The 13197-nt window shown below is 41.6% G+C and overlaps 1 protein-coding gene across 1 annotated transcript; it reads right to left on the reverse strand.

Moving 5' to 3' along the window:
* Positions 1–2944: 2944 nt before the first annotated feature.
* Positions 2945–4681, reverse strand: HES5 (hes family bHLH transcription factor 5). The gene is made up of 3 exons (XM_030963819.1): positions 4551–4681; positions 4157–4337; positions 2945–4028 (listed from the first exon to the last, which is right to left on the reverse strand). The coding sequence occupies exons 1-3, from the start codon at positions 4611–4613 to the stop codon at positions 3787–3789; spliced, it is 486 nt and encodes a 161-aa protein (XP_030819679.1). The 5' UTR covers positions 4614–4681; the 3' UTR covers positions 2945–3786.
* Between the last annotated feature and the right edge of the window lie 8516 nt (positions 4682–13197).

Raw genomic sequence — 13197 nt, forward strand, 5'->3', positions numbered from 1 at the left:
ACAATCACAAAATGCTTCAGCCCTCTGCGAAGTTCTGCACCCACAGGTGTTTTGCTGCACTTTAAATCGTAGACAGCGAGAAGAAGCTTTATTACATGCGGAGGAAAAGAAGATCCTGATGTTTCCCAGAAGGAATCCGAAGCCTTTCCCTCTCCCATGCTGCCACCTGGTGACAAATCCTGCTCCAGCTCCTAAAAGACCAAAATTCCCATCCAACAGGAGCAGCTTCCAGCTCCATCAAACCCCAGCTGGTGCAGACGTCAAATCCTGCAAAAAAAAAAATTCATTTTTAGTTGGTGGATTGCTGATCCTGGTGGATGCTGCACCTCTGTCCCTGGCTGTGCAGAGCTCCCTACAGCAGCTGGGATTTTGCACAGCACTTCCTATAAACCACAGAGTTTCTGAAACATCACCTTACTCTGCAAAAACACCCAATTCTGCTGAAAAAGCTAACACTGTAAAATTAAAAAAAAATAAATAAAGAAGTTGTCTGTTATATTTTCCTTGAGAAAAAGTCCAACATTTCCCATTTTTTCCACTCCTCACGGTCATGTGGATGTCACCTTCCAGATGTCCCAGCGCTCCCATTCAGGGCCTCTCCAGATTCTTCCACATCTCATTTTATAGACAATTCTGACAACTAAAGCATTTCTATCCTCACCAAATTCTTCCTTAAAAACATTCAGAATAACCCTTTTCCTTAAGGTAAAGCCAACAGCCACATAACTCAGAGTTTCCTTTCTGCAGGTACAAAATTCTTCAGTAAGAAGAACTTACATTCTCTCTCCAGAAAGAGAATGTGTTCTCTTCAGTAAAAACTTCCTTTTTAGACACAGTGGACACAGAGGATGTTAACTTTCTTTTCTAAAGCTTTGCTTGGCACAAAGGAATTTTTTTTTTTGTTTTACATGGAATTGCTGTGTACAATTCCTTTCTTTTCTCCTAAAAACTGAAAAAAAATCTGTACAAAAATCCATTTGGAAACTGCATTGCGTATTATGTAGAATGTTTAAAATGGGGAAAAAATTAAAAAGCCAGGTTTTTTCCCACCAGCAAACAACAAGCGGAATAATTAATGCATACCAAGTGTCAACTGCCCATGGGGCAAGAAGAAAAGTCCAGGCATTCCACACAGCCCACTGCTCCTGAAGGGGATGTAAAAGGAAGAGTTTCCATCCCCTGTGACACTCCCAGAGCCTTGATCACTCAGCTGTTGCCAACTTTGATGCTTCACAAGATGCCACTGGGCTGTTTCATGAACTCCTTTGCAAACCCTCCTTTTCATTTCCAAGCTGCCTTTCTCTTCATGATGATTTAGGAAAAAAAATTTAAAAAACCTTGGGTTTTTTAACCATCTCCATTGTGTGTCACAGTTCAGACAATGTCCAATTCAGTCCTGGTTTCTTCACCAAGTTCCTGCACAGGAGCAGTTCTTTGATCTCCTTTCTCCTCATTAACATCAAAACCATGTCAAAGGGAAACACAGAGTACGAACAGCCAGATTTTATCAGCTTTTAGCAGCAAATCTTCCTCTTTCCGCTCTAACAGCCAGGCTTCTACTGCTCTCTTAAGAGCAAGAACCACTGTTGGGTCACTCTCAAATCAGATTTTAATGTATTACCCAAAAAGAGAGGTACCTCTGTCTCCTGCACTGCTGCAAAGGCAAGGAAACAGCCCCACCAACAATCAGGGAGGGGAATTTTCAGCTGGAGAACTAAGACCATTCTTCAGGATATCATTATAAAACTACCCCTTTACAGTGATGTTCTTCATACTTGTGGGGCGCATAACTTTTCCTCCTTTGCCAGATATTTGTGAGGGCAGCTGCACCAGCCAGCAGAACCACAGAGATGAGGATTTCCATGATTGCTGTCAGAGGTGGAGCTGGGGAAGTGCTCTGCTCCTCAGGTGTGATGTGAGAAAACCCCTCAAAGCCTGACAAACCCCTTAAATTGTGGCAGCCCCCGCAAAACCTGACAAAGCCCTCAAATCCCAGCAAGCCAGCCCCTCTAAACCCGGTACAAGCTACTTAAGAAAATTAAATTGCCCTCAAAACCTGGCAAATCAACCCCTCAAATCCTGGCACAAACCCCACTAAAGCTGGCAAAAACCCACCCCTCAAAACCTGGCAAACCAAGCCCTCAAAACCTGGCAAACCAAGCCCTTAAGCCCTGGTACAAACCCCACTAAACCTGGCATAAACTCACCCCTCAAAACCTGGGCAAATCAAGCCCCCAAAACCTGGTACAAACCCCTCAAAGCCTGGCAAACCAAGCCCTCAAAGCCTGGCAAACCAAGCCCTTAAATCCTGGTACAAACCCCTCTAAACCTGGCAAGAACTCACCCCTCAAAACCTGGTACAAAACCCTCTAAACCTGGCATAAACCCACCCCTCAAAACCTGGGAAACCAAGCCCTCAAAACCTGGTACAAACCCCTCAAAACCTGACAAACCAAGCCCTCAAATCCTGGTAAAAACCGACCCTTTAAATCCTGCTACAAACCCCACTAAACCTGGCAAAAACCATCCCTCAAGGCCTGGCAAACCAAGCCCTTAAATCCTGATAGAAGCCCCTCTAAACCTGGCATAAACTCACCCCTCAAAGCCTAGAAAACCAGGCCCTTAAATCCTGGTACAAACCCCACTAAACCTGGCAAAAACCCACCCCTCAAAACTCAGCTTAGTGTGCTGAGTTTGTGAACAAATGGTGTGGAAATAGGAGTCAGGTGCAGGACATTGCTGCTCAGGTGAGGGTTTTGGGGACAGGGCTGAGGGAATGCTCGGTAGGATTCTGCAGGAATCTGTGGGATTCACAAGAATATACAGGGTGAACATGAATGGGAGTTCTTTGAGCTTTACAAAAACCCCATTTCTTCAGAATGACCGCCTTTTTCAGGGGTGCAGGCAGCTGCACATCCTTCAGATGGAGAGACCCACGCAGAAGTTGCACACAAATGCATTTTATTGCTCTCTACACACACAGAGATGCATACACAGTATGCAGGTGAGCCATAGGGCAGTCCCAGCACTGGGAGAAACATCATCCACCAGGAATTCAACCACTCAATACAGATAAAAATCATTATTATAATGAAAATGCTAAAAAAAGCATAGCTTACACCCAAAATGTATAACATTGACAAATCAAGCCTGTTACCTACTACTTTTCTTTAACATAAAGCAATAACATACTCTTTTTCTAAATTGAAAAAAGCATCAAATAGTAGAAATATTCCACATAGTTTCCTAACTCCTGGTCATCCCTCACACTGTATGTACAGGGCTATGAAAGGGCCATGGGGGAGAAACCCAAACCAAAACCAAACCCGTTTTTGATGCTGCACAACTGATGAGCAAACAGAGGGAAATACTTTAACCAAGTGGGAATCAATTTATCCTCCAGAGTGACTGGGCCAACCAGAGTTGTCAGTCAAGCCAGAGCAAAGCTGATGGCTCTTACTGGGAATATTAGAGAAAATCTCCTACAGCAATTCCTGTCCATCACAAGTGTAACATTTACAAGCACCCTCCTTCATTCTGAAGACGTTGCCCCTGCCTGGGCAGCACTGCACCAGCGCCTACACAGCTTCAACACTAAACAGAACGCCTCAGCTTTTGCCAGAGGGTCCCAAAAACAGTCAAAAGCACAGCATTCCCTCATACATAAATAAAACACGGGGGGGAAATAAAATTCCCTACAGGAGAGAGGATCAGAGCTGGACTATCAGATGCAGTCAGATCCTTCCTCTGGACTGGCACAGGTCGGTGCAGTGAGGACTCCCCTGACTACCAGGGCCTCCAGAGAGGGCTGCTGTCCTTTGGAGACACTTGTTTGAGGGCACTGGCGTTCCCAGGGCAGAAGGAGACCTCTGGAGCAGCTGCCTGGCTCCTCTGGAAGTGGCTTAAAAGTTTGGTCTGCGTTTCAGTTCGGACTTTGTGGAGAGAGAGGAAATAGAAAGCTTCTTGCAAACACCTGGAGTAGCCCTCTCTGAAGTCAAACTGGGAGCTTTTATGGAAGGATCCTGCAGCTGGAGGAGGGAAGAAAAGAGGGAGAGGGAAGAAAAAATAGTTTAGAACAGCTGTCCATGGCTCCAGATTCATACAACAGTCACAGATTTGCGGTGAAATGGAGACTGAAAGAAAACCCAACACTTACTCTTCATCTGCAGCTGGCTCTGCTGCTTCAGGTAGCTGACAGTCATCTCCAGGATGTCGGCTTTCTCCAGCTTGGAGTTGGGCTGGTGCCTCTGGAACTCCTTCTCCAGGAGCAGCTTCAGCTGCTCGATGCTGCTGTTAATGCGGTCCCGGCGCATTTTCTCCACCACCGGCTTCCTCAGCTGCAAAAAGCAAAGGGAAAGAGCCCTGTGATTAAAGAATCCTCTCCCTGACCCTCCATTGGCTTCCTCAGCTGCAAAAAGCAAAGGGAAAGAGCCCTGTGATTAAAGGATCCTCTCCCTGACCCTCCCCAGGGCTGCTTGCTGCCCACCACCGCTCCTCAGCAGAGCCAAGGTCTCAGCTGGTGCAAACAGCTCTGCTGTGCCTGCACTTACTTTGTTTTTCTCCTTTGGTGTCAGCAGGTTGTCGGGCTCCAGGAAAACAGCGCTGGGAGCCATCTGTCCTGAGCAGAGAGAGGATTTGGAGTGGAATCCAGGAGGGAACGTGCTGCTGGGAGCTGCCTGCAGCCGGTATTTATCCATCCTGAGCGTGTGGGTCTGCGGCTCGGTGGCGTTTCCCACACTCCCCAGCCAATCCCTGCCACGGGGCAGCACAAAGGGAGAAGCAGCTCTATTCTTGCATGCTCCAGTGGCACTGAATAGCTCAGGGATAATGACCTTCTTCTCCCAGATGAGCAGGTGGGGAGTGCGCGCTCCCCGGAAGGCCGCGAGCGCGGTTCTGTGTGTGTCAGGAGCTGGGAAAGAGCTGGGAAAGGCTGCTGACTAATGCCAAGGATCTATGGCATTCCAGGGGCAGCCCGGGGGTCGCAGGAGGAAGGAGGAGGAGGAGGAGGAGGAAGAGGCAGGAGGAAGGTCATCTGCCCATGGAGGGATTGCTGCTCCAGACGCACGCTGCAGCAGGCACCAGGCACACGCCAGCAGCTCCTGGCTCTGAAAAATGTGCATTTTGTGATTGGAATTTTGTAAATATTAAAGTGAATGTTGTGAAAAATGCGTATTTTATGATTGTCTTTTTGCAAATATTAAAATTAATATTGTGAAAAATGCGTGTTTTGTGATTGGCTTTTCGCAAATATTAAAATGAATCTTGTGGAAAACGCATAATTTATGATTGGCTTTTTGCAAATATTAAAGTAGATATTGTGAAAAATGCCTATTTTATTATAGGGTTTTTTTGCAAATATTAAAATGGATATCATATATGTTATGTTAGGAAGTTATGCTGTATTAATTTTCTTAAATAGTGTGTTCAATATAGTTTTAAGTTATGCAAAAAATGTGCATTTTATGATTGGCTTTTCGCAAATATTAAAGTGAATATTGTGAAAAATGCGCAGTTTATGATTGGCTTTTTGTAAATATTAAAATGAATATTACATGTGTTGTGTTAGAAAGTTATGTTGTATTAATTTTCTTAAGTAGTGTGTTCAATATAGTTTTAGGTTATAACTGTTAGGAAAACTAATCCACAAACACCAGAGGTTTATGTCCAAAAAGGAGACAGAGGAGTTCTTTTACTTTATTCGAATAAAGGGAAACAATGGGGAAAACCCCTAAATTCCATCAGAATTAAAAATTAAAAGGGAGGGGTTATACATTTGAGGGAAATCTTTGGGATCAGGTGTTTTGGGAAGTCTGAACCTCTCAAGTACCTCAGAAATGGGGAAAGAGAGAAGGGAAATGTGGCTGGAAATTGGGATAAAATGGAGGCTGGGTCCTCCAAAAATTAGAGAGACCCCAGGGGAATGCCCCATGGCCTCTCCATTTATTGGAATAAAGCCAGAAAGGGACTCCTCTGTCTCCTTTTTGGACATAAACCTCTGGTGTTTGGGGATTAATTTTCCTAACATTCCCTTCCCTCAGAACCTGATGCAGCCCTTTAGAAAACTCTCATAAGCGCTTTATGTTTCTGTTTCCAAATACCTGCAAGACAAATACTCGTGGGGAAGGTTTGGGGATTGTTTCAGAATCAGTTCAGTGTCACATGTTGCCTCTTGCTTCCTCCCCAAAACACATTTCACTCTAATTATTTTCATTTAGTCTATAAACAAAGGAAAACTGGGTGCAGAAGAGATTTATATCCTCATAAACTTATCAGAAATCAAATTCCTGATTCCTCATTATTCTCCCCTGGGCCAGTTGCTGTGTTTGACGCACAGCCTGTGCTCAGGTGGTGCCCGCAGCTGGGAGAGCTGATAAAAACACAGCCAGGGATTCCTGCAGGAAAACTTGAACCAAATCTGCCAGCAGTTTATCCAATAGGTAATGTCAGGGTTTATGTTTGTGGAGCTCTTAGTGCAGTGAGTAAATACCAGTTGTATTCACATTAATATACGTGTAGGTGTGCTCACCTTTACATTAATGTGTGTGTGGCCACATTAATGAGAACACACACCCCCAGAGAGCACAGGGACATTTCTCCCTCCCTCTGCAGCTCATTATTGGTGCACCAGGTAAGGCTCCAATGACCTCTTCCAGGCTCTGCTTTTCCATCCCCATTGTGCTGCCCTGAATGGGCTCCCCTCTCCCAGCACAGAGCAGCAGCTGTTGAGCTCAGGGTCTTTTATGTCAACTTGTGGGAAAGCTTTTGTGACACCGTTTCACATGTTCTCCTCAAAGCCTGTGGATTATCTCTGAGCCCATGTAATGCCACCCCTGAAACCAATCCTGCCCTCTGTGCAAGAGATTCCCTGAAACAGAAACTCCAGAGCTGGGACTCGTTTCTCCAGCTCGTTAACTGAGCTCAGGAAGAAGAAAAGTGCCAGTCCTGTGATGGGCAGGGCAGTTTTATTAGAGACAATTTCTGTTTCCTTCTTGCTGCTTTCCACTCAACACCCAGATAAAAACAACATTAATTCCTCCACCTTTGTGATGCCACCTCTGAAACCAATCCTGCCCTCTGTGCATCCATCTAGGGGAGATTCCCTAAAACAGAAACTCCAGAGTTGGGATTTGTTTCTCCAGCTCGTTAATTGAGCACAGGAAAAAGAAAAGTGCCAGTCCTGTGATGGGCAGGGCAGTTTTATTAGAGACAATTTCTGTTTCCTTCTTGCTGCTCTCCACTCAGCACCTAGATAAAAACAACATTAATTCCATGGGAACAGCCATGTCAGCCTCACCCTCCTTGCTCTTGGGAGTGGTTTTGCACTGGCCCAGTGCTCAGAATTTCCTCTCCACCAGCATCCAAACTGACCCAGAACCTGCACCTGAGGAGGCTGAACACAGAGTCCAAATGCCCAATAAAAAAAATTTTAAAAATTTAATTTTCTCTTTCTTTAGTATAGTTTTAGTATAGTATATATTTCGTATATATATAGTATTCTATAATGTGTATATATATAGTGTATATATATATAAGCTGTATATACAATGTATACACACTACTATATATATACTATATATATTATATATATAGTATATATATGTATAGTGTATATATAGTATAAATATATATTTATATTTAAATATATATAAATAAAATAGATTTAATAAATAGAAATATATTTAATATATATAAATAAAAATATATCTAAATAAAATAGATTTTTATATAAATATATATGGTATATATAGTATAAAAACTATATATATAGTATATATATTTAGCATATATATTTAGTATGTATATATTAGTTTCGTGTAGTATATATATGTAGTGTATATATTTTTACTATAGTATAGTATATTATATATTTATAATATAATATATATAATATATAATATAATTATATAATATAATATAATATAATATTATAATATATATAATATAATATAATATAATATAATATAATATAATATTAATATAATATAATATAATAAATATAACATAACATTACATTACATTAAAATAATTATATTATATTATATTATATTATATTGTATTATATTATATATATAATTATATTATATTATATTATATTATATTATATTGTATTATATTATATTGTATTATATTATATTATATTATATTATATTATATTATATTATATTATATTATATTATATTATATTATATTATATTATATTATATTATATTATATTATATTATATTATATTATATTATATTGTATTATATTATATTATATTATATTGTATTATATTATATTATATTATATTATATTATATTGTATTATATTATATTATATTATATTATATTATATTATATTATATTATATTATATTGTATTATATTATATTATATTATATTATATTATATTATATTATATTATATTGTATTATATTATATTATATTATATTATATTATATTATATTATATTATATTATATTATATTATATTATATTATATTATATTATATTATATTATATTATATTATATTATATTATATTATATTATATTATATTATATTATATTGTATTATATTATATTATATTGTATTATATTATATTATATTATATTGTATTATATTATATTATATTATATTGTATTATATTATATTATATTATATTATATTATATTATATTATATTATATTATATTATATTATATTATATTATATTATATTATATTATATTATATTATATTGTATTATATTATATTATATTGTATTATATTATATTATATTATATTGTATTATATTATATTATATTATATTATATTGTATTATATTATATTATATTATATTGTATTATATTATATTGTATTATATTATATTATATTATATCAGCCTTCTGAGAGCATGGAGTCAGACTCTCATCTCTCACCTCATCCTGTGGACCCCACAAACACCACACATCTGGATATCTGAAACAGGGCATCAACAACATCCTTGCCCCAGAATCCCTGCCAGATGTTAGCCCTTTGGAAAGCCCTAAGGATGCTGCTGCTTTCCCAGGTCTGGAGAGATGCTCCCACTGCTGCCCTGGCAGCCCGTGCTGCCCAGATGGCCTTTTGGGAGCAGGGCTTTCCCACTGAACACAAAGCAGAGCCAAGCACCGTTGCTAATGTGGTTTGTAGTCGGGCACACTTCCTTTGTGACAGGAGGGAATGTGGTTAAGGAAGGTGTGGGAAACTCCAGAGCAGGAGCAGGCAAAGTTCCCCAGCAAACTTCCCCAGCAAACTTCCCCAGCTGTGTGTTGGTAAGTCATTCAGAAAGGGGAGCAGGGGCAGAGATGAACTGGGAACAGGAAAAACAGCAAAATTGGGATATTTAGCCAGTGCTGAGTCCTGCAGAGCATCCTCAGGTGGGAAATAAAATGGGTCCAGTCCCAAGGGCCTTACTGAGATCTGCACTGAGGCCAACAGAGAATTTGGACTCCAAGATTTGCTCTGCCAGGGCAAGATTTCCTACCTGTGGAGCTATTTCTGATCTCTGTATACTTGTAAATACAAATTACCTCCACACCTACCCAGAATTTATCAAAATTTGAATTTTCTCCTGCCAAATACCAAAACGAGAATAAAATCTGTTGTTTCTCATTTCTTTTCTCCCCCTGGTATAAAACTTGGCTGAGTTTTCTCAGCCCCCATAGCTCCACATGGGTCATACAGAACTCCCACAATACCCTCATGCTCCACATTTCCTGGGCTGCTGCATTTCCTGGGATGTATTAAACAGATTGGGGGGTAAAAGAGGCAAACAGGGGATGTGGCTCAGAATTCTCAGAGCAATCTGACCCACCTCTGCCACCTCCAGTGAGACAATTGGCTTTGGTGGATGAGCAAGATTCTGCTCTGCAGCTCCTTTCCCTGTCATTTCCTCCCTGCTTTTCCTCCTAACCCTTCCCTACATTTCCTCCCTGTCCTGCTGCTTGGCTGGTGCAATTTCTGTCTGCCTTCACCACTTCCTTCCCTTTTTTTTTTTTTTTAATTTTTTCCTTTTTCCTCGTGGTTTGCTTTCCCTCCGTGCAGGTTTCATAATCTGATTTTTCGATCTGTCACTCCTTTCCCCCCCCCTGGCTGTCACAGGCAGATGTGGTTTGAGGACAGGGGTGTCTCAGAGCCCCCACAAGCCCTGGTGAGTGTGGAGTTCCCTCCAGTTTCCCACACTGCTCTCCCATTCAGGGCATTCAGGCTCAGGATAAAGGAAGTGTGCCATGCTACAAGCTGAATTAGAAATGGTGTTTGACTTCCCTTTGTGCTGCACAGAAACCTTGCTCTGGGCAGACCATCTGCATAGCCCTTGCCGTGGAGAAAACCATTGATCAAGGCCTGTCAGCCCAGCTGGGGGAACTTGGGAAAGTAATTCCTTGTGCCACTTCAGTTCTTTGGGGCTTAACATCTGGCTGGAGGGGGAGGCGACACTTGATGGTTTAACAGTCTTGCTTCCTTTCAAGTTTAGGGATGCTGTTTTGATCCCAGATAAGCCTTTCTGAAATCCTGATTTTAATAACATGGAAAGCATCCAGAAGAGTAGGAATAATGCACTGGGCTTTGCATTTTCAAAGTGCTTTACAAATACCAGCTAATGAATTCTCAGCGACCCTCCTCCGTGGGTGAGGGTGTATTATTAGCACAGTGGTTTTACAAAGGAGGGAAAATGAGGCTGAGGGGAGAAAAACCAAGATTTCAAGATTTCAAACAGCCTACAGGTCGCAGGCTTCTATGGCCAAGAGGTTGTTTGAGACATCTGGTTTGCAAAAATGCTCAGCACCAACTTTTGTTTTAATTAGCTTTGGCATCTCTGAATGGGGCCAGCTCCCTTGCTTGTGGGAGGAATTGGATTTCCAGGCTGGACCACACTCACAGCCATGCACCACCCAGATAAGCAGATACCAAAGTTCTCCTTTGCCCCCAAGTGCAGCAGTGGGCTTTGAAAATGTTATTTAATATAATTTTTCTAAGCCCATGAAACAGCTGGAAAGGAAGATAAACTCAAATCCCCATTCAAAGAAATAATTATTGTTGTGTTCAACAGAAAATAACTCCATCTCTCCTGAAAGTAAACTAAGTTTTCATTTGCTTATTCATACCCCTGCAGCTGTGCTTAGTCCCTGGGCAAGTCTGTCTGTCTGTCAGCACCATGGGATTCTGCTCGGCTGTTTCCAGCAGGGATGGTTATCCTGGGGTTGGAGCTCCTCAGGGAAGGGATGCCCTGAATGGACTCCTGAGCGAATATGAGGAAATCTGAACATGTGTCTTGCCCTGGGGATGGAGATGAGAGCACCCAACCCTGCCCATGGCCTGGCAGCTCCGGTGTGTGCCCCTCTGCCAGTCCTTTGCCTGGCTCAGGGGCAGCTTTTCCATCTCCTGAAAACCCTTCTTGCTTTTATCAGACGCCCTCTCTTCATTCTGCTGCCAGCTGAGAGCGGCAAAGATGTCACGGATGTATTTTATTTTCTGAAAAATCCTTTTGCTGGGATTTTCCTCCTGAGAAGCTGAGAGGCCTCAGAAACTAAATGTAAACAATGGTTATCTGCTGCTGCGGAATGCAACAGGTACATCTGTGATTGGTCTCATGTGGTTGTTTCTAATTAATGGCCAATCACAGTCCAACTGTCTCGGACTCTGGTCAGTCACAAGATTTTATTATCACTCCTTTCTATTCCTTTCAAGCCTTCTGATGAAATTCTTTCTTCTATTCTTTCAATATAGTTTTAATATATCATTTTCTTTTCATATAATAGATATCATAAAATAACAAATCAGCCTTCTGAAACATGGAGTCAAGATTCTCATCTCTTCCCTCGTCCTGGGACCCCTGTGAACACCACCACACAAAGATGTCTCCAGAACCCTCCTGACCGGCAGGGCAGGACCTCACAGGAGGCCTGGGGCACTTTGGGCTCTGCAGCTGGTGACTGAGGGCTGCCAAGCACAAGACAATGGGTTCCAGTGGGAGCTTACACCCCAAAACTCACCCCAAAACCCAGGCTGAGCTCAAGGGGAAAGGAGCAATCCACTGGGGCATAAGGGAGAGCCAGCTTCAGGCTGTCAATTTGTTCCCAAGGCAGGGACAAGCAAAGGAGGCTCAGGGGACACCCAGGAAGCCTCTGGCTCTTATCTCCCACCACTGCCCTCACTGGCCTCTGAGTGATCCGATATCTGCCCCACGCAGATGGGATGAATTGCTGATGCTGTCAGGATCCTCCTGCCTGGCACCATTCCCCTCTGTTCCTGACAGTAATGCCAGACTTCAGGAGCCACACTCCCCATTCCCAACCTGCTCTGCTGAAATGTCCTCTCTGCAGGACACCTGCTCCGTGCCAAAAGCTTGGCAGCACTGTTTGCTGAGTCTTGGGACATTCATAATGCTTAGGGTCTTCAGCAGGACTTCATGTCCAAGCCTCATAATTCTATAAAGAGAGAAAATTAATTCTATCCATCCAAAATCCAGAAAAAAAAATCCATCAAAATGCTTTTATTTTTATGGGAAACATCAAACTGTTTTTGTTAAACCTCTGTGATGTTTAGCCTATTTCTTGGTTCCTCAGAGCCCAAATTTTGATATTTGGAAGGATGGCAGCACTGCCAGACCCACAGAGGTGCAGGGCCCATGGTAAGGGCTGGATGCCACCATCTCCCAAAAAACCCATCCAAAACCAAACAGTGACAGAAGTGCATGAACCCAGCAGCTTCTTCTGTTTGCTGCCCTCACTGCACTGTCAGTGACAAGCTGTGTCCTTCCTTGGGCAGGGCAGGGGACTGATGGGGAGTTCCAGGGACTTTCAGGGAGCTCCCAGTTGAGAGGAATGGTGGATTTGTCTTTCCAAACAAGCTGGTAGATAAAACTAGCACTGGGACAGAAAAGAAACAATGGGAAGGATTCCACTGATTGGTGAATGGAAAAAGATATTTGCTTTTACAAATAAACTTTAGGTTTGCTGATCAATGAAATTAGACATTGAAAGAGGAAAGAAACAATGGGGGAAAAATTCCATTCCATAAGAATTCCATAAGAATTCAATTCCATAAGAATTAAAAATAAAAAGGGAGGGCTGTACATTAGAGGGAAATCTTTGGGATCAGGAAGTCTGAACCTCTCAAGTACCTCAGAAATGGGGAAAGTACCTTGGAAATTGGGATAAAAAGGAGGCTGGGTCCTCCAAAAATTGGAGAGATCCCAGG

Source organism: Camarhynchus parvulus, chromosome 21 (genome assembly GCF_901933205.1).
Source record: "Camarhynchus parvulus chromosome 21, STF_HiC, whole genome shotgun sequence".
Classification (NCBI taxonomy): domain Eukaryota; kingdom Metazoa; phylum Chordata; class Aves; order Passeriformes; family Thraupidae; genus Camarhynchus; species Camarhynchus parvulus.

What these genes read in the sequence shown, in the direction of transcription:
- HES5 (XM_030963819.1), bottom strand. Translation starts at nt 4,613, where the DNA reads ATGGCTCCCAGCGCTGTTTTCCTGGAGCCCGACAACCTGCTGACACCA. An exon ending in CACCAAAGGAGAAAAACAAA is followed by an intron (nt 4,338 to 4,550) that starts GTAAGTGCAGGC and finishes TGCTTTTTGCAG; the next exon opens with CTGAGGAAGCCGGTGGTGGA. An exon ending in GAGCCAGCTGCAGATGAAGA is followed by an intron (nt 4,029 to 4,156) that starts GTAAGTGTTGGG and finishes TCCCTCCTCCAG; the next exon opens with CTGCAGGATCCTTCCATAAA.